Source organism: Manis pentadactyla, chromosome 8, assembly GCF_030020395.1.
Source record: "Manis pentadactyla isolate mManPen7 chromosome 8, mManPen7.hap1, whole genome shotgun sequence".
Lineage (NCBI taxonomy): Eukaryota > Metazoa > Chordata > Mammalia > Pholidota > Manidae > Manis > Manis pentadactyla.
This window is the reverse complement of record NC_080026.1, coordinates 117,217,600-117,243,464: the sequence shown is the minus strand read 5'-3', so window position 1 is coordinate 117,243,464 and position 25,865 is coordinate 117,217,600. Positions and strand designations below refer to the sequence as shown.

The following is a 25,865-nucleotide window of genomic DNA, read 5'->3' as shown; positions in this document are numbered from 1 at the left end:
ACTGGAAACAGCCCAGGAATTCATAAATAGGAAAATCAATAAACAAGCTATAGTATATTTGTACAATGAATATAAAAGAACAAATACTGATATACACAACACTATGGATTATCCATAAGTGAAAACAGCCTTACATAAAGGAATTCATGTGGTATAACATTTGCATGAAGTTCTAGAAGAGGCGAGTCTGATCTGTGATGGAAAAAGTGGTTGATGCTGTGTATTGTGGGTGGAGTTGACTGATAAGGAGCATGAGAGTACTTTCTGGAGTGATGATAATACTTTTTGCCTTGATGGGCATTTGGTTACAGGTGCATGTCTTTGTTAAAACTTAGGAAGTGCACACTTCAGATTTGTATATTTCATTGTTGTTACATTTTATAGCTTTATGGGAGAAAAAAGCCTAAACAAATACTGAATTCTAGTTAATGATCTCCAAGATGAAGCATTAAGGACAAAGAAGATAGCTGTCTAACATTTACTTTGAAATGAATTAAAAAATCAGGATTGATGGATATATGGAGGGATGGTAAAATAAGCATAGTAAATGTTAATGGCATGCCACAGGTGGTGGGAGTATGGATGTTCACTGTAATATTATGTAAAATTTAGTAAGTTTGAAGTTTTTCACAATGAAATGTTGGAAGAAACAAGACATGAAAGGAATAACCAATGTGCTTTTATTTGTCTAGATTTCATGGATTGCTCTCTCTGACCATGTCTGTATTATATTGTCCTTACATTTTCACTGCCTCAACTATTTCTCATTTTTTTCCCAACTCTCACCACCAGGCATTTTTCTCCCTTAATAGCTGTCTCTTCAAGGAGCCTTCACCACTTCCATATCATCTTTTTCAGCAGTCAGTGGTCTCTGTGGCCCCCTCCCCTTTCTCTGCTAGCCAGTCAGGGCTCTGCGCCACAGCAAACATACTGTGTTGAATGAGAACACATGGTCCCTGAGTGGCAGGCCACAGGCGCCAGTGCTGGGGCAAAGGCAAGAGCCAATTGTGTTTTCCAAATTGCTTTTGTTTTTCATTAGCTGTTATGCCATCATGGCTGATTTCACCTTCCTTACAAAGCTGAAATACTCAACAGGATTCTTGATTTCTGTGTTTGGACACTGATATCTTAATGTGCAATGCTAAATTAAATCAAGTATTGTAAGTTTCATTTACTAAATCTATTAGGCAAGCAAACACATTTATTAAGCCAGACCTCTGTTAATCCCAGCAAATTGGCCTTTCAGAGCCCTACAAATCCAACAGGCAGCCGATGCACTTCTCTGTCTCTGTGCTTTGTCCAAGCTGCATGGCTAGTGCAGTTGAGGCCTACAGTGAGGGCTGTTAAAATAATACCTCATGTCCTGCCTAGAAAGTAGGCTGCATCCCTGCCCACAGAGAATCCCTCATGTGCAAGAGGTCACATGTTATCCACTGAGTCCAGCAAGATATTGACAAAGCTCTGAGTGACTATTTAGTTATAAGATTTCCACTTGACTAATGGAACAAGGAACTTCAGGGATATCTTTGGATGCAGCCTACACCAGTTTCCCAGATGCAGTAAGTCAAGGTAGTATTGAATATTATAAAATCTTCACAATATAAATGTGTACCTTGATAAAAAGCTGCATTCTCAAATTAGACAGGCTATGCAATCACTATGCTTGCCTTACTTAAGACCTTCTGCAGATTCTACAGTAACATGGACAAAGTGCTTATCACATGATGTAGAAAATGCAGAATATATAATCATGGATATACTATGACTGAACTTATAAAAAGATCTAAAACACACACAAAGATCAGAAAGAACTAAAGCAAAATAGTGTCAACAGATGCGACTACAGGATTAATGTGAAGACTCACAGGGGAAAAATTTTTCCCTCACATGCACACACACACACACTCAGACACATCCGGAAGCTCTTCAAAAGCAAACTCACTTTCAAGTGTCACTGTCCATGAATCTTGTTCTATCTTCTACCATCCCATCCTAATCCTGAGGTTCTATAACAAAATAAAATTCAGCCACTTATGTCATTCAAAGCCACCTGCCATTTATCCTCCTCATCTTTCAGTTTTTTCCTCCAATTCTTGCCCAAATGAATCCTCTGCTTTTTCCGAATCATTCTACACAGAACACAGCCATGTCAAAAGCCTTACCTTTGCACAAATCCCTTTCCCTCCTCTCTGCCTCTGTTCTACGCCGACAGCTTAGGACCAGCTTTATACATGACTCACTCCATGATTGACGGGAAGTGCATCTGTCACCTCCTAGGCTGCTTGACGGGCCAGTGATCTTACATTCCTGTTATCTTACCTCACAGTACCTGCAACTTCATGTTCTCAAAGAGATTTTTCTTAAAGACAACAAATGGAATTTACACAGCTTTGTATTCCTTACAACATCTAGCATAAAATACAGGCTCTTGAAAAAGATCCAGGAAGCTACACATCTCCCCTGATAGGTCTGGAAGTATATGAGCCTATGGCTGGACTTCAGGAATGCATGTGGTCTTCTATAAACTTACACATCACACTTGCTCACCAATCACTGCATGGGTGTTCATCTTGCCTTCTGTGGAATGTCATCTTGAAGGTCAGGACAATGGTCTCATGCTTTTCTAGTCCCACGAGCACCAAGAAAAGGGCTGGCTATAAAGGCAGGGGTCAACTGATTCTCAGTGAGAGGTTGATTTAACTCAACCACCTGGGTGAACCTGTCTAATTCATTTAGTCACCACACATACACACACACACACACACACACACATACTGATGAAACACTTCCAAGTTCATTAGCCTGTTTTCTTTGTAAAATGGGATAATTCCTCCATCATCAGTAATGGTCTAGTGGTTAAATAATGTGTATGAAGAACACTGTATGAAGCAGGACTAGAAATAAATGCTCAAGATTAGTATCAGCTCCTTTTAGCAGATCATTATGCTAGTCAAAGGGAACCAAATGGCTTGAAAATCAGAACCCTTGCAAAGACACCCAAAGACATTTATTTGCTAGTCAAATACATTGCTCACTGGATCAAACCAGTGAGCACTGTGGTTACCTTGATGTGTTTCTGCCACGTCTAGCAAAAAGCACTGAAAATGTACCTCTTTCAAGTGGACCAAATAACCATTCTTGGAGATGGGAAAGAAATCTGTGAAACCAAGTCAGACTTGCCACCAAGATGTAGATGCCATCGATGGAAATGATGAGCCCAAGAGTTATATGGTCAAGTGCTTAGATGTGTTCTAAGCACCTTACATACTGTTCTTTACTTAATCCTCAAAGCAATATCAGAGTGTAGTTACTAATACTGTTACTCTGACATACAAGAACAAAACTGAGGCCCAGAGAAATTACATGATTGGACTATAAGAATACAGCAAAGAAGAATTTGGGTCTGGATCCCAACCCACGTTTGTCTTATTTCAAAACCACTCTATTCCACTGCCCCTCATCTATTATCATTCTCTTGGTCCTTTGGGGACAAAACCAACTAGTAAGACCTTTGGGACCTGAGTATTTTGTGCAGCACTTCATGTTCAAGCTTATAGATGGAAATTCCTAACAAAAAGAAGATTCAGGTCACCATCAATTAAAAAACACAACAAACTATAATGTTATTTTGAAATTTAAAAAGTTCCCTCTCATAACATGGCATAATATAGATGAGAAGATATATAGATAGATATTTCAAGTAGTAATTCAATGATGTGCATAGATTAGATATTAGTCCTCTTGCTCTAGAGAAGAGAGTACTGAGACTCAGATCAGGTGATCTGTTCAAGCTAACACAGATAATTCCTTCATTAGAGAAGCAGAAATTAGAGTCTCCAATCACTTTGTTCACTTCTCTGTTTATTTATTTATTTCAGGCATAGTATCTGCCCTCAAAAAGAAAATGGCACAGGAGAGAAACACTGTGTCTTTGGTTCCTTGTGGGTTTTTAAGTAAATCATTGTGTGGATAACAGCTAAGAACTGCCTCCTTGCACACTGCGGTCTCTCAGTAAAGGTCACCAGGTCAATGAACACTAACAGAAAAGAATTCTCTGGCTTAACAGCAGAAAAAAGTCTCTGGCTTAACAGCCAAAACCTCACATCCTCAGAGCAGAAATGAACTTAAGAATCCTTGTCTTTCTAATTTTCTCCTCCCAAATTATTTCTCTTTGCTGCTTGCAGGAGGATTTTAGGGTGTGCAGCTTCTAGAAGACAGAGTGATGTCCCTAGAAGTATCCTGAGGCTGGACGGAGAGGGTGGGTGGTAGATGGGAGTCAGGAGACCTGAGCTGTAGGTCTGGCTCTACAATTAACCAGCCTTTTGATTTTGGGACACTCATCTCACACCGGGAGCTTCACTTCTTTATTGTACCAAATGGAGATCTTAATAACCTCCATATGTATTGTCCTGGTGAATAATAATCCCAGAAATGCAAAAACACTGTAGCTTATATAAAAACATTGAGCTGAAAGTACATAACATAAACAATGGAAACAGAAGAGGGTCTTCTGGGTCTATAAATCTAGTTCTTTTATCCAGCGGGCCTATTTCCCAGTTTAGAGGAAATAAAAAGCAAATAAAGATAAAAATCTCAAAATAGAAAGCATCTAATTAATGAGTAAGTACCTAAGGTGGGCCAAGAAGATGTATATTATTTTACTTAGTTTTCACAACAATCAAAATGACATAGGCAGTTTGCAGTTGAATGAATTAAACTTTAGGTCAAATGGCTTGATCAAGTTCACACAGCCAAGTGTGTAGCAGGGCTGGAAATCTAGCCTGTGTCAACATGACCCCAAGATCCATGTTCTCTCCATCACATCATGCTGCGTCCCTAAAAAAGAGCAGGCATGAATCATCTCCCCCTCTTCTCTCCCAGGGGCTGAAGTTCTCTTTGGTCATCTCAAAATGAACACACAAAACTGGCATTGCTCCATTCCTTTCTAAAAGGAATTACTAGACCAGAAACTGAATATTTATTCTCCCTTTCTTATGATAGCCAGCATTTCCAAGTCTGATATGATATCTTCCTTAAATTATTTGAAACAATGTGAAGGTCTTTCTAAGATGGGCCATGCCAGATACACCAAGAATGACTAACGAAAATGAAAACAAAAACAGGAATTGAGAAAAACAGGAAGCCCTTAAATTAAGTTACTCTCCACTTCTGGTATCCAAGGGTGGTCATGTCACCATCCCCAGTTGCTAGAGTAGGAGTATCTGGGAAGTCCAGAGTTTTGCCCCTTTAGTTCTGTTCTTTGAGATTTGGCAACAGCAGTACCGTGCCTAAGAAGAACCTTGCTCTTAGCAGAACCCCTAGTAGGTCCTGATAAGGATTCTTTACATGCATGGTACCACTGGATTTCCACAGCCCTACGTTTAGATATCCAGTTCATGTTTTACAGATGGGGGTCACTTAACTTCAGAGATGCTAAGTGACTTGATATTATATGGCTAGTGAGTGAGAAGTCCAGGATTAAAATTCAATGCAACTAATGACATTTTAGAAATACTGATTAGAGGAGGAAAAGCAACAAGGTATGTAGAGCTTCTCAAAGTACTCTGCCTTCTTTCTTTAGGATCATTTGAACTTCCCCTATTCTATTAATGGATGTGGTGTAGGGAGGTATGTGGTATGGATTCATAGCTTCATTAAGTACTCCCCATTGCCCATGTCCCCAGCACCTCTGATATCAGCACAGAAGCTGGAGCATGGGGCATTCAGCATGGATATAATTAGACACCAATCAGAAAGGGGCGAACCTTCGTGCTGTTGCCGAACCACCAGAAATACGTAAGGGTCCCCAGTTGACTGGGCCACACAACCGCACTGATGTTGACCTCCTTATTTCTTATGGCGACAAATGGAACTCGGAGATGAACATGTTCCACAGGACCTGAGGGAATGAGGAAAACAATGGTTTATACTCAGTGTTTATATTCTTGGAAGAAACAAACTTTATCACATTCCCAGGTTCTTAGGCCCTTTACCATCATCTCTAAAAAAACAAGGATGAGAGACTCACAAATCTTGAGGGGTGTGTGCATGTGCATGAATCCTTGAAATGAAGCACCACACATGGTAGGGAACTCAGATCAGGTTTGGATTTTCTTGAGTGACATGTGAAGTTAACTTACATCTGATGAGCCCAACCACAAAGACTTATGAACCTCCAGTCCAAGGACAAAGCCAGTTTACTAGACACTTAGCTAATAAATAGGAAGATACACAGCCTGTTCTGCGATTTGGGGCCAATGCAGCCTATGGAGGACTCTTCCATTAGCTTCCATTGTTAACTGGGTCCATCCTCTTTAACAACTGGCACCTGTGCTTGTCATCATTACTCAGCAGGTGTCATTCAGAAGCTGTCAAGACTGTTTTACAAAAAGGAAAATGTATATCCCCATAAATCCAAGGAGAAGCAAATACCAGTTTCCCAAGTACAAAAAAAGCTGTTTGCAAAAAGTGACCAAACTTCTTTTTCCTCTCAGAAAACTGATAAGCAGCATAAAGTTCTAAATTAGCAAGTAAGAGAACATACATGAACACACACTATGCATAACAAATGAGGATTTTAAATTTATTTCCGAAATAATCTGAGAAGAATAAATTGCTGATGGAAAATGTCGATGTGCCAGTGTTGCATTTATGGGGTAGGCTGGTTATTTTTTAACTCTCTGGTGGGGGGCTTCTCTCCCTCCTTTCCTTTTTGTTTCCTTTTCTTTCTCTTCCTTTTCCTTCTTTATATCCTTCCTATTTAACTAAATTCAATGGAAATACTCTAGCTGGCTGTCCACATGATGGTAGAGCACATTCTCCTCCTTTCCACCATGATGGTTTTGATGAGCAAAGTGACTGAAGGTTGCAGCTGCAGCACAGACATCACCTTAGCCTCCTGGCCTGGGGCCTGAAGTTCTGCCGATAGATGGGACATTTTTCAGGCCACCCAGCCTTCACTGTTTACATCCTTTGTCATTCTGCAGACAACTCAGTTTAAAGGGAAGAAAACAGATGGCTACTTCTCATCCTGCTGTGGTTTAAATTTAGCTGTATGATCGTTTCTTCTATCTTAAAGAGTCTCAAGCCCACACACACTATTACCCTGTCCCCTGCCTTCTTTATCATTAAAAAGAATGTGATATGTGGATGTCAGAAGTACCATAAAATTAGTTATGGGTTGGCACTATTTCTACAACTACCACCACCATACTGTTACCGTTCCATGTGAATCACTGGGTAGAAAGCTCAGGATAGTGGGCATGCTTCTGAGTCTCACTGGGCATATCCTGTGTCATAGGTAAATGATAATGGGAGAGAAGGTGTTTGGACAGGGACTACTGTTTGGGTGAGGAGACCAGCCCAACCTGCTTGTTACTCTCTGACTTTCTTGCCTGAGCCAGCACCAAGTGGTCAAGAATCTGTGCATCTACAATTTGAAATATTCTCTACGTACAGCTCTCTGACCTGATATACAGCCCCTCAAGATTTCCTCCAGCAAATAATTTCAACCTTGTCACTTCGGATACATACACATTCAGCTGAAGGTCTGATTATTTAATACAGAGGTTGTTTTTGTATGGTTTGATTGTTGGTGAGAGTAAGCACAAGGTGTGAGAAAACCCTGGCCACTTTTGTTGCTTTATTTACTCATGTTGAGGAGCTTATCTGATTTGTGTCTCTCTTATTGTTTGCGTTTTGCTGGTCATTAGGGTAGAGAGTGAGGTGGTAGGACAGCGTCCCTGGGCAGCCCATGTCCTTAGAGGAGGATGAGAAACCCATGTCTTCCCTGAACAACTGAGACCTTCTCCAGGCCCAGAAACAGACTGTGTTTCTTTCATTCTTCCCTTGCTGGAAAAGGGGCCGTTTTACCCACAGAGTCTTAACGCTCTTGTTCCTCCCTCTCCCCCTCCCAGTGCAGAAAGCCCACTTCCTGGCCAGCTCATGGGAAGCCTGAGTTAAGCGGTGATACCTAACCTGTGTGGTACTTTGTCGCCCAAAAAGATAAAAGGAGAGCTCCTCCTTCCTAATCTCATGCCAAATACAAAAGGGTGGGTTTCTACGAAACGGAACACCGTCAGACATGACCACCTTTATTCCAGCTTCAGGTCAAGCAGTTTTGGGGAAAATGCAATCCCAAGGAACAACAACATGTGATAGCTTTTTAGGGCAAAGGATCTGAGCCAGAAGCTCGGCTTCAACCTTAGAGACAAACCACGGGTCAGGAAGAAGAGAGCTGAATGATTTGGGAAGGAACAGAGCACATTCCTAAAATTCTCACTGTCAAAGAGGGCTCTTTTTGATAAAAATCTAATAATCTGTGCGAGGTTGGTTATTATGGGCAGCTAACAACTACTTTTGTTAGCTAATGGCCCAAGGTGAGGCCAAGAGCAGTTTCCACTACAATAACTGTCTGGTAAATGCAGCCATGATTGATTTGGAGGGAATTATGAGCACGATAAAAGTTTCAAGGAACATTTCCTCCTTCAAGCACATAACCCACTATATAAACCTGTTCCTTGCTGTTGTGTTTTTTTGGTTTTTTTTTGCCACTAAGTCACACTGGTCTTCACGCCCTGCAAATAAGGCCCACTTTTGACAGAATTAGGAACAAGGGTGGGGCAGGTCACTGGAATAAAGTAAATTTTCTTTGCCTTTGTTTTTAAACACAGCAGAAGTGTCAGGCAGAAATTTAAGGGGAAATACTCTGTAATTACTATAACGGGTAGTATTTATCAGGTGCCAACATGGATGCTAAGGGGCATTTTGTACACTGTGCAGAAAAATGTTAACATAGACCTGAAATTGCTATTCTTGCAAAGACCTGTGTGCAGGATTGGTCCCTTGCTGGTTTCTGGGAACTTGGCTCTGGGAGTGTTTCCAGTCAACAGTGAACTGCGAGTGGTTCATTCTGCCTAGACTGATTTTGCCAACAAAACAGCTTATTCCGAAAACCTCCTCTCTTAGGGAGTCTGGAATTTTGGCATATGCTAAGCAGAGGAAGGCTACCTGGCCAGTACCCACTAAAAACCATGCGTACTGAGTCTCCAAGGAGCTTCTCCAGTAGATGGCCCATCACGCATACTGCTAGAACTCGCTGCCGGAGGAAATCATGCATGTTGTGTGTGAATCCACGGGGAGAAGGCTCTTGGAAGCTTGCACCCAGTTTCCTCCCGGCTTTGCCCCATGGCCCTTTTCCCTTTGCTGATCTTGCTTTGTCTCCTTTCATTGTAAGAAATCACAGTCTTGAGTATGACTGTATGCTCAGTCCTGTGAATCCATCACCAAGCACCAAAACTGGGGGAGAGGGGCTCCTGACACATACACATAATCCAAGTAGATTCTCATAGTCTCCCTATAATCTAAGTATTAAAGATGAGGAGTCAGCAGTTTGTAAAGACTAAGAAAGTTGGCCAATATTAGACATTTAACAAAAAGATATGATCAGAATTCAAGCACAGCTGTCCCTTGCCCTAAACCCTTGTAAACCACCCCCATGGATTTCTGATCTGGAACTTCGGGCACAGAATGGTTGGGGTAGTGTGTTATCACCACCTGAGCAATTGATGACCCATTTCTAGCATACCTGCCCTCCCCCACCAGAATGTGAACTCTGCAAGTAGTATCTGTATTGTTGCCCCAATATAGATGCCATATATACCAATATACCAATATAGTTGGCATACCATGTACCAACTCTACAGGGCCACATCCATACTGTACTGTGTTTTCTCCAGTGCCTAGCAATGCCTTGCATATATTAAGAACTCAACAAATATTTGTTGAATAAATTAGTGAATGATCAGGTGTTTGATTTGTGCTTTCTATCTGCTGTTACAAAAGCCTGTGAAGCATGGTTCCATTAGAATGAAACCATTTAAAAACTGGAGTGCAAAAGACCCAGAGAAGAATTAATTTATCTCATGGCTACAAAGCCTGGCATCTTTATGGTTATAACTGATCTATAATCCAGGTCTTCTCCCATGTACTTCCCTTATCATTGTTGGTCCTTGTGCTACTATTGTTACCAGAATGCTAGGAGACTAGCCACCTTGCTGTTTGCCAGGGCCTCTTACGTTTGGGTTGTTTATACAGTGGAGTTTATATTGTCACTGAGCTGTTAATAAGAAAGCTGCTCCTTCACCATATGTAGCATATTACCCACCCAAAAAAACATTGTGGGGTGTATAAATAAGATCTGTTGAGTCCTTAGACCCATGAGCATAACTGACAAAGGTATAGGGAGCCAGTTCCAGCCCCATAACATTTCCTTGACCCAAAACAGCAAATGCACAAAATGCATCCAGCGCAAACAGAATACTTGGGAACTTGAGCTGTTGTTTTGGTGTATGCCAAGCAATAGCTAATAGCAAAGAAACACATTCTAGGACAAGAAAAACATTTTGGAGAGCTCTCAGAACTGGCATGAACTTGCAGTAACCTTGGATGTAAGAAGTAAGTTATTTTGTGTGTTCAGTTCTACAGTTAAAAAAATATCTAAACAATGTGCTTCTTTAAGCCTCTATGGCTCTTCTAAAAGAGATTAACAATTAACTTTGATTCGTGCTGCCTTCACTCGTAGTAGCTTGAAAATGAACCTGTGGCTGTGAGCCAGATGAGTTTCCTCTTTTAGGAGTCGCCAAAGCAAAGGGAAGGGACTTTTCCCTGAATGTGTGCCTGCATGTGTACACCTACCTCAGAACCTAAGGAGTTGAAAAGGAGTGCCAGTTGGTAATGTTATACAACCTTTCAAAGTAATCAATCTACTTCAGTATCTGGAAACTCAGAAACACAGAGGAGCACACATCTCCATCACTGGGGCTGGGTCATCATTTGGAGTAGCAGTTACACCAAACCCAGCCTTAGCTCGGAATCCCAGGTGGTCTGGACAGAGGGAGTTGTCCCCTGGGAGGGAAGTAGGAAAGGGGATGGCTCATGCTACTTACAAACCACATGCAGGAAGAGGACGGCTGTGTCTGAGCCCAGGCTGTTCTCTGCATAGGCTGTCACCTGGAAGATCCCTGCACTCTTGTACACGTGCTTGATGCCATCCTCGATGGGGCTGAAGTTAGCATAGGACACCGCGATCCCATCCCCAAAGTCAAGCTGGATGTTTGTCCTTTGGAGATCACCCTGCAGGGGGAAGAGCAGTTGGTGACTCCTATTGGATGCTTGATCCTGTGCCTTCACCCTCTAAGGACCTATGGTCTCTCTCCAGAAGCTGAGTCACCCTCAACACAATCACCAGACTCCTATTTGCTATTCACTAGGCACTACTGACAGACACTATGACTCTGTCCCTGTATGCCCAAGCTTGGGGCAGCCTGAGGTGGTTGACACTGGCAAGAGGGCATCGGGCAAAGCCTCAATGAATCTCTGAAGTGGGGAAGCCAAGGGTTCCCTTTTACACACGGTCAAATCATTTCTCTTCTGTGTCATAATAATAAAAATGCAATAATAATAACAGCTAACACTTACAAAATTTATTTTTGGTTTTATACAATTAATGCACTCACAACTCCATAATGTAAGAAGTATTAACTATTCCCATTTCACAAATGGGGACAAAAATTAATTGATTAGACCAAAGTCTCACATCTAGGAATAAAAGAGCCAACTTTTGAATCCAGGCAGTCTAGTTTCCATAGTTAATGCTATCTACTACCAGGCTGTAACTATCATTGTTCCTAGTTTTAGTACTTATTATTATGTTCCTAGCAGTATGTTAATCACCTAACTTATATACCAGCACCTTCAAAATAATTCTATGAGGTCAGATGAGTATTCCCATTCTACAGATGAATAATGTATGCCAGCCAAAATTATATCTGGGTTCTGTTGTCCTTGAATTTCTCTAAAACCTGCTGAAGCCCCCTCTTGCCTGAATCATTTTCTGACAGGCCAGCTCAGTTGTTTCTGCCTCTTGGAAGCAAAGAGCCCCCTGGGTGGTGCCTGGGGATGTGAAATGCTAATGGTTCAGGTGAGCGCATGTTCCCACCCCAAGCCAATGCTCAGCTTCTTAGGAGTTAATGCTGAACTCCATCCTTGCTGTCCTTCCCCCCACTGTATTGGGACAACACTTTGGATAAAGGCAATTGGTCCTGACCACAAAACAAGGATCCCAGATGAAAAAGAAGAATCAAGTCTCTGTTAATTTACAAAGATGGTTGATGGAATAAAAAGAGAAATACATCATTATGGAATTATGAGCCAATAGTGCTGCCTGGTGAATGTGCGTTGATTTCAGCTTCTGTCTCTGTCCCTTTCCCCGTGGCAATCCAGATGTGAGCGAAATATTGATAGGTGCTTCCTTGCCCCCCCACAATGTCAACTACCCTTGAGTTTATGAATATAAATTAAAGTGGAAATGAACAGGAGGTAATTCAAATGGATAAGATCCTGGCTCTTCACATTCATTCAAAAGAAGGTTTTTATAGCAGTAGTCTTGGAGACTCCCTAGTGGAAATGTGATAATGACCTCCTCTGCATCTTCAAGTCCTTTAATTCAAGTGCCTAGTGTGGATGAAAGCTGAAGAATCTGTCAACCCAGGATAAGGAAACTTTACTGTCCTGTCCAGTGTGGGCCAGACTTTAAAGGTTTCTAAAGTAGTCACACTTGGGGGAAAAACTCCTGGCCTGCTTTGGTCTCTTTCCAAGATCTCAATAGCAGACTAATTTGCATATAAATGTAGAAGGCTTGGTAAATCAGGCAGCGTTCTTGCACCTTGACCTCTGCAAGGAATGCCTGAAAATGTCCCTGGTTTGGAAAGAGATGAAATGGCTCAGATAGGGAGCAAGAAGCACATGACAGAGCAATTCCAGTCTGGAATGAATGAATGCAGTCTGATTTCACTGCCCAGACTGTAGAAGACACTAAGAAGTGAACTAATGGAGCAGGTAGCTGATGGGAAAGCAACCATATGCCATTCCTTATAAAAATAAGTTTAAAAGATTTCAAGAATCTTCCTCCACCTCTCACTCATACTTAGACCCTCGGAAAGTCTTGTGGGCTTTTCTAACCACTAGGGGTTAAGGGTTAAAATAAAGCAAAAGGGGGTCCTGAAAGCAGCAGAAAAATATGAACTCCTATCTTCTGACAAAGTTTATAGTACGGCCTTATGGGGATAAACGTTCCTTCAACAAAGCAGGCCCTCAAGGGGAGCCTCCAAACATAGACCCAGATCTGCCTCTGCCTGGGGACAAGTGGGCCTCCCCACAGCCTGGTCTCTATTGTGGGCTGAAGTGGACAAGGGCCTCTGAACACTGGAGCCATCTCTCATTCCTTCCATCTTCTCTCAGAAACCTCAGCGTCTCAGCATGGCTTCGGTGCAGGGGCCTAAGGGAATATGGGGTCTTTCTTCCCACTCTGGAAAGAGGGAATGACCCACCCGTGAGCTCTGACCTCAGAGAGCCCAGACAGCACCTACCTCCTCCATGAGAACGATGAAGGTCGCGTTGTGCCCCTGCTCTGCCACCAGGCGTCCGTCGGTCGTCAGCACGTGGAGGCCCCGGGGAGCTTTGCCAGGGCACATCTGGGCCTTGGCAGTGTACTTCTCCCTCAGCCCGTCTGTGCAGTTGTTGGACACAATCCGCCGGTACCTGGGGGGTATTGGTACTTCCCAGTGGTGGGGTTTGTGCAGTACAGGTGTGTGTGTGTGTGTGTGTGTGTGTGTGTGTGTGTGTGTGTGTGTGTGTGTGTGTGTGTGTGTGTGTGTGTGTGTGTGTGTGTGTTAGAAAGAGAGCAAGAAATCAAGATGGAGACAGCTATTTCACACAGCTGCTCCTAAAAACTAAGTCTCAGAGAAAACAGCCACTTAGGAAGCTAAACAAAACCTGAGGAACCACTATGCCTCCATCTCAGGAAGAGTAGCTCTTTAAACATTATTATTGATCCTACCTGGTGAGCCGTGGATCAGACTGGCATCTAAACTGGCCAAGAAAATCAATGTCTGACTCATACACAACACAGGAGGAGGCAGACGCACCAGACTGGGGAAGGAAGAACAGCAGGTGCTCCTCTCTGTGAGGGAGGGACTTGCCTCTACTTCCCTGAGGCCATCTCAGAAGGTCAGGCTCCTAAACCTGATTAATCAGAGGCCTCTTCCTGTTTTCCCTCCACCCACAGGACATCAATCCATCCCCTAATACTAATAGTCCTTACTCTGGAGCCACCAGGGTATTATAGAACACATTTTCTCTCCTTACTAATATTTCACTTCCCACTTAACACAAGTGTCAGACTAGAAGCAGCAGTCTGAAACTCCTGTTTAATGCTGCTGAGGTAAAATGACCTCAGAGAAGAAGTTAGCATGAGAAAACATCTCCATAAAGCACAGTGTCCTTCTTGGACAAGGGTATCTTTGTGATGCCATATCATTTAGTTTGACCACCGACCCCAGCATGAGAAGTCAAGCCAAGAGCTTGCCCACAGCATGACAGACATTATTGTTAGGCATATCCCTATCTACAAGGCTGAACAAAATCAACATTCTGGTAAAACCACGTAACATAAATGCACCACCATGACCACCATCTTCACCATCACACCATGGCCTCCTTCACCCTGTAAGTTAGGCAATAATTAACCAGCCCATCCCTGTTGCCTTCTTCATGACCTTGAAAGCAGATTAAACCAAATTCTGTATGAGTGATATTGGTCCTCCACTGTACCTGCTATTTCCCCTGCCCCCCGTCTCCCCACATACTGCTGAACTACCAGCCCTACATATCCATCCAGAGATCCCAGGAGGATGTGACCACAAATGTTGCATGTAGTTTTTGCCTCAGTGGAATTATACCTTCTTGTAGATCTACATTATTTTTAATTGCCAACTGAGCTCATAACAGTCTGGAGCTGTGTCGTCCAATATGTTAGCCACTCTCCAGCTATGTCTACTGAGCACATAAATTGTGGCTAGTGCCTCATGTTGAAATGGTAATATTTTGCATATATTAGGTTAAATAAAATACATTATTAAAATTTACCTTTGTTTTTACTTTTTAAATGTGGCTACTAGAAAATTTTTAATTATATATGGGGCACATATTACAGTTCTTTCAAGCAGCACTGGTCTACATAATCAAACTTTTGTAATCAATTTGTACTTTCTTGTCGACCTGTAGTCACTTACAAGATATGTAATTTTTACTTATGATAGACACTTTGGCGGGTACCATATACTTATACAAACATGATATCATCCACTCTTCCTCTTCAACCTCAAATGGCCAGCTGGTTGACAATTCGTAATATAAGCCACTTTTAAGCAACCTAGAAGTATGTATAGACGTTTGTAATAACTCATTTTAAGAAATAAATAGTCTTTACCTTTCACCAGCCTGATTTATTTGGTTGGCTATTTGGCATTCTGGTACACCTAATTTGTTTAAAATTGAGTCCACCAACACATGTCCCATAATCAAGTGTCCCAGTGTAATTCTCTCCCAATTATGTCCAAGATATGCTGAGCCTGGGAATTTGGTGGCTGGTTGATCACTTGTACCCATTATATTCCTTCCTCAAACTTCATGGCACTTTGTTCTCTTACACCACGTATCTTTATGTTCTTGTTGCTGAATCCATAGTTTGAACGGCTTACATCCCTAAACCTAACACTGACAATAAAATAACATCAGAAGTCCTTAACCCCAGCTCAGGCCTTGGGATAGCCCCCTAAGGACCAACTATTTGACTTAAAAATATCATGTTTTTCATGTTATGTGTTGAATAGCTCAGACCACTCAATGCATCTTTCCATCATGTTTCTTTCTCCTCGGTAGACTTCATTTGGGTGGACAGTATCTACTACTATTTTACAACCAGGTAGTGTAAAAGTACTGAAATGGTGAATAAGGTGTGTGAGATGGCAGAAGGTCCACTGGAAGAGCTGAGACTGAGACCCAAACACCCTAGTCCCTTACTACTCAGAGAGCAGTTCTGGGACCAGCAGTGTTGACATCGTGTGGGAGTTTATTAGAAACAAAGAATCTCAATCCCACCCCAGATCTCCTGAATCAGAAGCTGCCTTTTTATAAAATCCCCAGGTGATTCACAGCACATCAGAATGTGAAAAGTGCTATCTTAGACCACCAACCCACTTTCCAAATCTGTTCTGTGCTATGGAGGGGGTAAAGGAATGGGGAAGGCACCAAATTTCCACTAAAAAATAGTCCAAGCATCTGAGTGAGTAATTAATAAGTGAACACAGAGGGAAACACACACATAATTTGACAACTACAGAAAGTGTGCCTTGATCTTATTCCAGGAGCACCTAGGATAGGGCTTCTAAATTTTCATATTAAGTTTGCAGCATCATCCCTGAGAGCTTCAGTTCATCTATTCCTAGAGGACGCTGGACTATGTGCATACCATTTGGGATAATCTATTTCCCTTGAAGCCCAAGAAATAAGATGGCATCTCTTTCTAGAAGAGAAGTTCCCACCAAAACAAGAGTTATGCTGTCAGAGGCAAATGGCAAACGGGAATGAAATCTGAGTAATCAGAAATCTCTTCTGATGTTTTGAAAAAAATCACCTTTTGCTGAAGAACTCAGCTTGCCCCTTGCAAACAAACTCTATCTACACTCCACCCTGTTTTAATAGTGATGCTCTCATTTAAAGATAGAGATTCCAATTCGGGAAGTAGGAAGACAGTGAGAGCTCCTTCAGGCATCTTACTTACCCAGTGCTGTTAAGGTAGCTTTGACCAAGGCTGCAGTCTTTTGACGGGGATGCTGGATTATACCAGAAAGCTGGGACACACTGGCTGTCTCCATGTCTCTCGTAGCCATAGTCACTGTCCAGAAAATGAATATTGCATACTTGTATCAATGTGCAAATGCTAAAATACTTGTAGACACACACACACACACACACACACACACACACACACACACACACACACACATCCCTATAGCTACCCAAAATACTGCAGCATATCCTTTTAAATATACCCAGTGAGGGCAAATATTCATACTTTGAGAATGGGTTTTCAGATTTAGAAATAACCCCAAGTCATTTGGAATCCAGCCTACAGAAGAAATGGTGGGTTATCAAGTGGAGAAGACAAGTTAAAAATGGTATGGTTATATATAATGTGGCAGGTACAGAGGCTTGGTTGGGTGTGAGGGATCCTGTAAACTTAAAAGCATATCTTGGATCACAGTGGGATTATTGAAATTAGTAGATAAAAACCAAGAAGATGACTTTAAAGATCAAGATTCGTTACTGTGTTAAGATTCCACATATGTTTTACCAAAATTGATTTCATAGATTTTGTTTTCATTTTTCCTGCAAATTCTAACTCACACATACATATTTGCATTCCCATATACACATTCAGCCATTCTAACTCTTCCCGACTATATATACCAAAGGACCCCTGTTGCCCTAAAAAAATAATAAACCAAAACCAAAACTAAACTGTAGCTCTTATCCATGTTTTTGTAAAAGCCTACGTATAAGTCAGGTATGATTCTCTTCTTTCCTCCCCATTGCAAAATGAGGAAGCAAAAGACCAGTGTAGGAAAGGAGTGTCACTATCTGAAATCTAAGTGGTGTTGCCTTACTTCTTGGAGTTTCACAAAGCTCCCAGCTGCATGAATGTCAGGGTAGAAAAAGAGCAATAAAGTAATTATTATTACTCCTGAAACCAACTAGAGTCATTGAGGGTGGCTTTACTTGGCAGGAGAATTCATGCTTCTAAGTTAAGCATCGAAGGGTTTCCTGAAACCCACAGATGGGGCATAGATCTGGACATTTGAATATTGATCCATTGACTGTTAATGAAACATGAAACAGCAAAGTAAATCACTCTCTCCAGACCACCCCTCCTTTAATGTTTCTGCTCCCATTTTCTTTGAGCCAAGATTTAATTAAAGTCTAGTGAAAACAGAGGCAAATTGTCTATGAGTATATATAGGATAGGTGAAAGGGAAATAGGAATAAAAGTTGAATTTCACGTTTATTTATCATGGAATATGTGCCCTGTCCTATGAAAGAGATGTAATAATCCCTCAGTCATTTGAAGAGGGGCTAGGACATGCCTCAAATCCAAAAAAAGAATAGAAAGTACAGTATGAAGCAGAACAAACAATACAGTATGAAGCGGTACAGGTAAGAAGTACCAATTGATTGATGAGATTACATAAATTATCTTCCCACTTCGATACCACCCTACCTTCTCACCTTCTTCATGCCCACCTAACTCACTTTGAACCTTCCAGGCCAACCTTTCAACCTTCTTTGTCTTTGAATGCATAATGTCCTGGACTTAAAGCACTCTACCATTTTCTGTATTTGGCAGTTTCCTACAAATCTTTCTTAAATATGAGGGTCATAGAGGCCATCCCAGACTCTGCAGACAAAATCTTTGTGGCCACAGCATTTTGGAAGCATTGTGGCTACAGAGACCTCTTTTGGTTTTGTTGGCCCATAGAAAAGTCTATTTAGAACAGTATGTAGGACTTTGCAGGTATTGAGTAAATATTTACGGGGTGAACAAATACTCCATTTACATTTTAAAATGATCATACAGCATGTGGTGTACCTCTGCAGGGAGACTGTGAGCCCACAGTTGACTTCCCAGTGTGGACCACAGAAAGTGTCCCAAGGGTATGGGCTAGAGTTGTTGCGAATTGCTACATGGAAAGGTAGAACTCAATACTAGCTTTATTATGGCCATGTTTAAGTGAAACTGAAATAAAAGAAAGAGAAAGGAACTTATCTGTCAAATAAATTTTTTGTCATGCCTCCTGATCAATAATTGGAGATCTCATTTTGGACTCAGTACTGCACCAGCTTGTAACAGCCTGAAGAGCTGGCTTAGAATTTCACGAAGTTTGCAAGCTAATTAATGGTTGTTAAACACAGCTATTATAAAAAATTAAGTTATGCAAAATTTTGGTTAAATTATATTTAAAAGGTAATAAACACTCAAAGCAGGAATTCCTCATTATTTTGCTGTATTTACTATTATAGATTATACATGTTATATTGTATATAAAATGTTGTTATACATTATTGTTTTATCTGTGCTCTTGAGGTTATTTACACCTAGGCATCTATATAGGAGGAATACTATATAATATGCTACTGTACATCTATTCCCAACTCTACATTCACTATGTCATGCTGGTAGTTTGAAATCAACCATGGTGAGAATGTTTACAACAATCAACAAATGCTACTAAATCAGGGATTATTTATTTGTTTGTTCTCAGAGAGCTGGCAGCTAAATATTTACCAGCACAGCACTGGATATCTGATTTCTAAGCATTGTCTATCTGTAGAAACATTTGGGCTGTGAAATGTCTGTACTACTTTTTGAATATTCCCTGATGGCTTCATAAGCTAAATCTACTGAAGGTCCTGCTGACCCAAAGAAATACGAGTGATATCAGAAGGAAGGGAACTCTCCTAAGCAGCTTTGGGAAGGAGAGAAATGCCTTAATGCTCTTTGCTAAATGTAACCATCTTTAGCAGTTCTGTTCAGCTCTGCTACCTGTCAGTGATGCAGTAATTTAAAAAGGTGCATCAGGCATGCTGCTTCACCCCAAAAAGACAAAAAATACCTCATTAATATTTAATAACATCAAGAGAAACATCCCCAGCTGCCCCCAAGCTGTGGACTTCTTCATTAACTTCTGCTAAGTGTATATTGAAATCTCTCATACTGCCCAACATCCCTCCCAGCTCTGGGCTTTGCATGATTTCCACAAACAAGCAGTTCCAGCTGCTGCTTCAGCTTCCTGGGGAAAGGTGTTTTTCTGTTGAATCGTGACATTTGGAGAGACTGTGCCAGGAAGTTTGATTCGCCTCAGGGTGGGATGCTGCCACAGCTTCTGCGAGCACTCAAGCAGCTTCCTTCAAGAAATAAGTCACCTCTGTGTCTTTCTTGACTGTAAAAGGGTTTAGAGTTCCTAAAAGTTTAGGGGAACACTTGTCCATTTCAGGAGCCTGTATTTCCTCCAAATCCCACCCCAGGAGAAGCTTTAGATGATCTAAAGAAGCAGCAGAGAAGACAGCTTCAAAAACCGAAAGGCTTCTGCATGTCAGAACAGGCAGGGATGCTTGTACTCCTTGGGCCCATCCCCTCATTTGGGAGATTGGAAAGGGGAGGCACAAGGGGAGAAGTGACTTGTTAGAGATTACACATAGTTGACAATGGCAGATGGAGGAGATAATTCAGTCTCCGGAGCCCTGGTTCAGCATTAATACAATCCCAGGGGCGCCCACTTAATCCCCATCAGGGAGAGCCTCAGGGTTCCAGGGATGACATTCTGAGACTCTCGGTGCCAGCCAAGAAGTCCTGGTCTCTGCTGGCCCAGCTGCAGGGCTGTATTACTCTCAGAGCGTGCACAGCCTTATCACTGAGCCCCAGCATCTCCATTCTCCCATTTGGCAGTTGAGATTCCAGGATTTGTACTCCACGGGGGTCTCTGTCCCATTTTAGGAGACAGTATAACATGATGGGGCTGGGACCGGGCAGACAGAGGATTTTGGCAGGCACATAGTCAACACTCAACAAACAGAAACAACCACAACAAAATAATAACAAAAACAATGGAGTAATAATTAACATCATCATCATTTAGCTAAGACATAAGCCTAAATACAGCCATAGAGAAAGAAGATAATTACATTCAAACCATTTCAGAAATCGTTTGAAAAACCCAACTATCATCCCTCAAATGTTTCTTCTAATCTAATTCTATGCTACCCATTTTCCCTTATCTGTCGTCTACTACTCAACAACTTTCTCATATATCTGCTTTCTCTGAAATATGCCCATTTTACCTGTACTTACTCAGCAGCAAGTCCACACAACTTCATCACCACCTCCTGCAGGAAGCCTTCCATCCTTACTCCAGTCATCAGTGATCTTTTAGCTCTGATTATTTCTAGCACTTACAGGTAGGACCAGTGCTGTGGGACACAACTTTTTGGGAGAATGGGTATGTTTTTTATATCTATGCTATCTGATACGTTAGCCACTAGCCTTGCATGACTACTAAGCAGCTGAAACATGGCTAGTACAAATGAAGAACCACATGTTTAACTTTATTTCATTCTAATACAAATAACCACATGTAGTTCTTGGCTCTTATATTGTATAGTATAGCTCTAGATCACAAAATTCAGCACCTAATTATACTCTTTATTATTTGCTGTTATGCCTTCTTTGAGCTCCATAACTCTGGTTTATACTTTTGCTTTTCTACAATGTCTAGTCTATAGAAAAAACAGGCTTACTTATGCTCTATATGCAGAATACTAATAGTTGAATGGGTTTTGGACACCTGAATTTATGTGCTGAGAGGACCTAAAATCTCTTCCCTTTTCTCTTCTACGTGACCACTTGATAAACTTGCTCTGTGGATATGGAACTATATTAGACATGGAAGGTAAACACTAAGACATATTAAGATTTAGGATTTTGAGGTCATAATATTATTGTTTTGAGTGAGTTACCTAACTTCTCTGTGTCTCTATTTTTTCATCTGTAAAATGCCTGTAATAATAGACTCTCCTTCCAGGGGCTGGTTGAGAAGACTGAAGATAATTCAGTCTTCTCAGCAAAGTTGCTCAGTGAAAGTTACTGCTGAGACAGCAGTTGAGTGAGTGAGAAAGCAAAGAGAACTATGAGATTTATCTCTGGTTTGACCTGGTTTCTCACTGAATAAAGGCAATGGGGTCTCCCACAAGCAACTCCTTCCTAGGAGCCCTCCTATGACTTCAGGCCCTTTGCGCTTTCCTTTCTGACTGCATGCCAGTCTCCAGGGAGGTGTTGACCTAATTAAATAATTACTGTTCAGAGAGGACTTCTTCCTGCCCCTCACCAGTGCCGTGACTGACGGGGGTTGCTGTAAAGTGTCTCTCTAGCAAAAGCAGGAAGCTGGGGAATTTATGAGGCTGTTAAACAGAAACCTCAATATTTATGCAAAATTCATATTTAAGATCCACCCAGGTTCTGGACACAAGCGTGAAATTTGTGAAGACAATGGTGTTCTACAAATAAATACTTCTGAGTCTCTACCCAGCCTTTCTCTTTAAGCAAAGGAGGAATTTGGGGAGAAAATGCCTTCTCTTTGTGAATCCAGGCTGCACTCTTTTGCTTTTCCACCAAAATCAAGACATTTAATCTGTCCTCCTCAGCCTCCATTCCCCTGGCCACCATTCTAGTTAAACTAGGTTACACCCTCTCCCTGCTGTCTCTGAGACTTAAAAGTTGCCTGGACCAATCAAATGAAAATGCCCTGATTTGTTTTTGGGAAACAACTAGGTGGAATGTGCATAATTGCTTATGCGAACTGAGCTGGGCTTATCCGATTCCTTAGCTAATAAAACTTCCAGGGAGGAAGGACCATTGAGAAAGAGGCCAGGCTATGAAACTATGACCATACACTGCCTTCCAGCATGAGCATTACAGACAGACAAACAGACAAGCTATACTTGATGGAAAAACTGTACTTTTTAAAACTATTTGATGCCTATGCTAATTGATGGTGACTTAAAAACAAAAAGGGCAATTTCAAATAGTCCCATTGTCCACAAAAACACTGAATAAAAACCAGAAATTTTAAATCAAATGCTCTTCCACACTCAAAAGTAGTACAAAAATACTTTTTAGGCAAAGCGATGTGTTTGTTGTTGCTCTCAGACTGTGCTCAGTAACCCAGCCTCAAGTCTCACGTGTTTGCTGATCCTACCTCAGACTCACATGGTTTTTCTATCTTTTCTTTAATATGAGGTATGACTGGCTATAGAAAAGCAGACAGACCTCATGTATCCCCCTAAATTCTAAGAAGTCATCTTGCACACCATACAACTGTTACAACTCCATTACCAATGTTCAAATCTACTTCACTTATAACTGTTGAGAATTAATACAACATTCTATACTAAATCTCATCCACAGCAGCTAACTGAGGTCATCTGAAGACAAGTTTCAATTTCAGAATAAACCTATTGAGGACCTTATTCCTTGTGAAACAGAAAGTGAATCTAAAATAACAAAGATTTGTTTGCTTTCTCAAGAAGTGACATGATATAAAGGAGAGAACGTGGGATTCAGCTAGACTTGCATTTGAACCCAACTCCTTCTCTTTCAGTTAGGCAGCCTGGTTATGCATCTTACGTTCCAGATGTTCACTTTCTCCTCATTAACAACGTCATGGTAATGATGCTGACATTATGGGGTATTGGGCCCCAGTGGTACCTCTAACAATGCAAGTGTAGGAACCACAGAACACCTTGCTAGAGTTGTTGTTTTTCTTTCCTCTCTCTCTCTCCCTGCTTTATTACAGATTTACTCTGACAGAAATTCCCAAAGGGTCCAGAAATATTTTAAGCAATGCCACCAACATTGAGAAGAATGGATAACACCCAAGGTACAAACTGGTAAACAGTGCTCATTTGGATGTATAAGCCTCTGGCTTACTTGCTAAAAATACGACAGGGACCACTTAACCCTGGGATACAAGATTAACTGCAGCAGCAGCAATAGCTATCATGGATATCTACACCACTAGGATAAATGTTTTACCCACATTAATGATGTATATTAGTTCATTTATTCCTCCCTAGGAACCAATGAGATGCATGTTATATATTTTAGAGCCAATGAGATGAAATCGTAGATATAAAAAATTTCCTAAGGTCAAAAACTGTGATGATCAGAACTAGGATTTTTTTTTCCAGACTAGTAAATGTTCATGGAATTACTGAAAGAAAAATGTTTATGTTACAAATTTTCTTCCTTCTCAGTTGTGAAGTTTCCCAACAATGGGTGGGGATCTATCACAGCTCAGAGAGACACAGGAGAAAATGTAGACTGACATGTACAAAGACAGTGTGCCTCCACGGACTCAGTCTGCAGGAGGACAGAAGGAAGCCTGAAATTCATATTCTGAATATTCAGGTTGACATCAGTACGTCACATGCCATAATTCTGAGTGGCCCACTGTACACATTGTGTGACTATTTTACTGGATTGTGGTTAACAACTGAAAATTATTCTTTCCAAGTGTGAAAATATTATTCATTTCCAAAGGGTCAAAAGTACCCTGCCATTCAAGTCAAATTCCATTTTGAGTGTCCCATTTGACTGATCCTCACTGACGTCAAGCTTTCCAGGCGGGACGAGCACGTAGGGAATAATCAGAGTCATTCAGCTGGTTTGCAGTTACCAGTTATAGTCCTGGTGGAAAGCGGGATACCAAAGATGGCTTACAGCACAAATCAAGCTTAAGAAAAGGGCTGAACAGGATGAGATGAGGATGGTGAGGGGGATGAGGCTGCTGTAGCCACTTGGACTTACTTCTGTTATTTCACAACAGAAAAGCCCGAATGCAACTCAGCCATTGTCCTACTGCTTCCATGTTCCTAGACTCATGTTTTAGCCCTTAGCTTTGTCTTTAACCTGGAATGGGGTATGAAAATACCTAAACTGAACTTCAGCTTTTGACTGGGATGCAAAGGAAGAATTCACCCAGCTGGGATCAGCATGGGATCACCAACGCGATCACTCATTCTGAGAACTGGGGAGGTTTTTCAACTCTCCTAACATGAACAGTTAGAAGAATAGTACAACTATTTAATGCTTCCTATGGGCTAATCACTGAAGAGGCAACAAAGAAGAAAGTCTAAACTTCCAGCAAGGATAGCATTTCCATTATACTGCGGAAAGACAGGTGATAACAGAGCAATCAAAAACCATGATCACTACAGGTAGTGATTAATAATCTGCATAAAATAGGATGGTATGTCAGAGAGTGCCAGGGTGCAGATGGGATTAGGTGGTCTCAAAAGGCATTTCTGAGGAGCTGATATTTTTGCTGGGACATGAGTGATCCAAAGGCACCAGCCATGCTGAGAGTTGGAAGAAACCCTTGCCTTTCCTGTTTCCTCTGCAAGAATGAGCCCAGATTAATGAAGGCACAGCAATGTGGCTGCAAAATGGAGAATTAGGAAGAAGAGTAAGAAATCAAGGCACAATGGTAGCAGACCAAGGAAAGAAGACTGGATTGTCCTTTCAGGGAGAGGCAGAGCCCTTGCCATGTTCTAAGCATACAAGTGGTAAGATGTGACTGGGGTTTAAAATAGAATTTTGGCTGCTGTGAGGAAGAGAGATTTTAGGGTTCAAAGTGTGGAAGTAGAGAGAGAGTAAGTAGACTGCTGGGGTAATGCAGATTGCAGTTGGCTTGGGTAGAGTACTTTGATTTAAGACATGTTTGGGAGGTAGGAATGGTAAGGACTTGAGGATGGTCTGGACCTGAGAGTAGGGAGAGGAAAAAAAATCAAGTTCTTCTGGGATTTTGGCTTAAGAAACTGAGGGGATGTCTGTGTGCTAATATTATTGAGTGTGGAAAAACTGGTCGGGGTGGGGCGATTCAAGAAGAGTTGAAAAACTGCTTCCAATAGTGAGGATTCAAGAAGAATTCTGCTTTGGCCACATCAAGTTTGAAATCCCATTTCATTAGCAGTTCAAAGGGAGATGGATGCTGAGTAGGTAGATGGATGCAAATGTCGGCATCCTAGAGGAGAAGAGGCCAGAGCTAGCGGTAAATATTTGGCAATTTGTACGTCATTGGCTAATTGGTGAGATTTAAAGTTGTTCTTTGTGGTTGTCATTAGAGGGAGACACAAAGTGATGACAAGAGGGACGTCACATGCAAGAGCACAATTTCAGCTGAGAGGTCTGGAGGCAGCTGTCCAAGGCGGTCACTCCGTGACCTCCATCAGTGCCCAGCCCAAGGTCTCTGGTGTTTTCCAATGCAGCTGCTAACTGAAGATAAGATGCAGTCCCCTGGACATGCTGCTCTGATGTGACAGTGATCTTCTCTGTGAAAATGCTTCCTTCTGTC

The 25,865-nt window shown here is 41.5% G+C and overlaps 1 protein-coding gene across 4 annotated transcripts in view; it reads right to left on the bottom strand.

Annotated features, from left to right (window-relative positions):
* Window positions 1–25,865, bottom strand: part of SORCS3 (sortilin related VPS10 domain containing receptor 3) — a 575,246-nt gene that overhangs the window by 24,812 nt on the left and 524,569 nt on the right. For all 4 annotated transcript variants that reach the window (XM_036906473.2, XM_036906472.2, XM_057506299.1 and 1 more), the window contains exons 17-20: window positions 16,682–16,795; window positions 13,428–13,599; window positions 10,947–11,133; window positions 5,766–5,899 (exon numbers count right to left, since the gene is read on the bottom strand). In XM_036906473.2, the coding sequence (XP_036762368.1) occupies window positions 5,766–5,899; window positions 10,947–11,133; window positions 13,428–13,599; window positions 16,682–16,795 (607 nt within the window). The remainder of the gene's footprint in view (window positions 1–5,765; window positions 5,900–10,946; window positions 11,134–13,427; window positions 13,600–16,681; window positions 16,796–25,865) is intronic.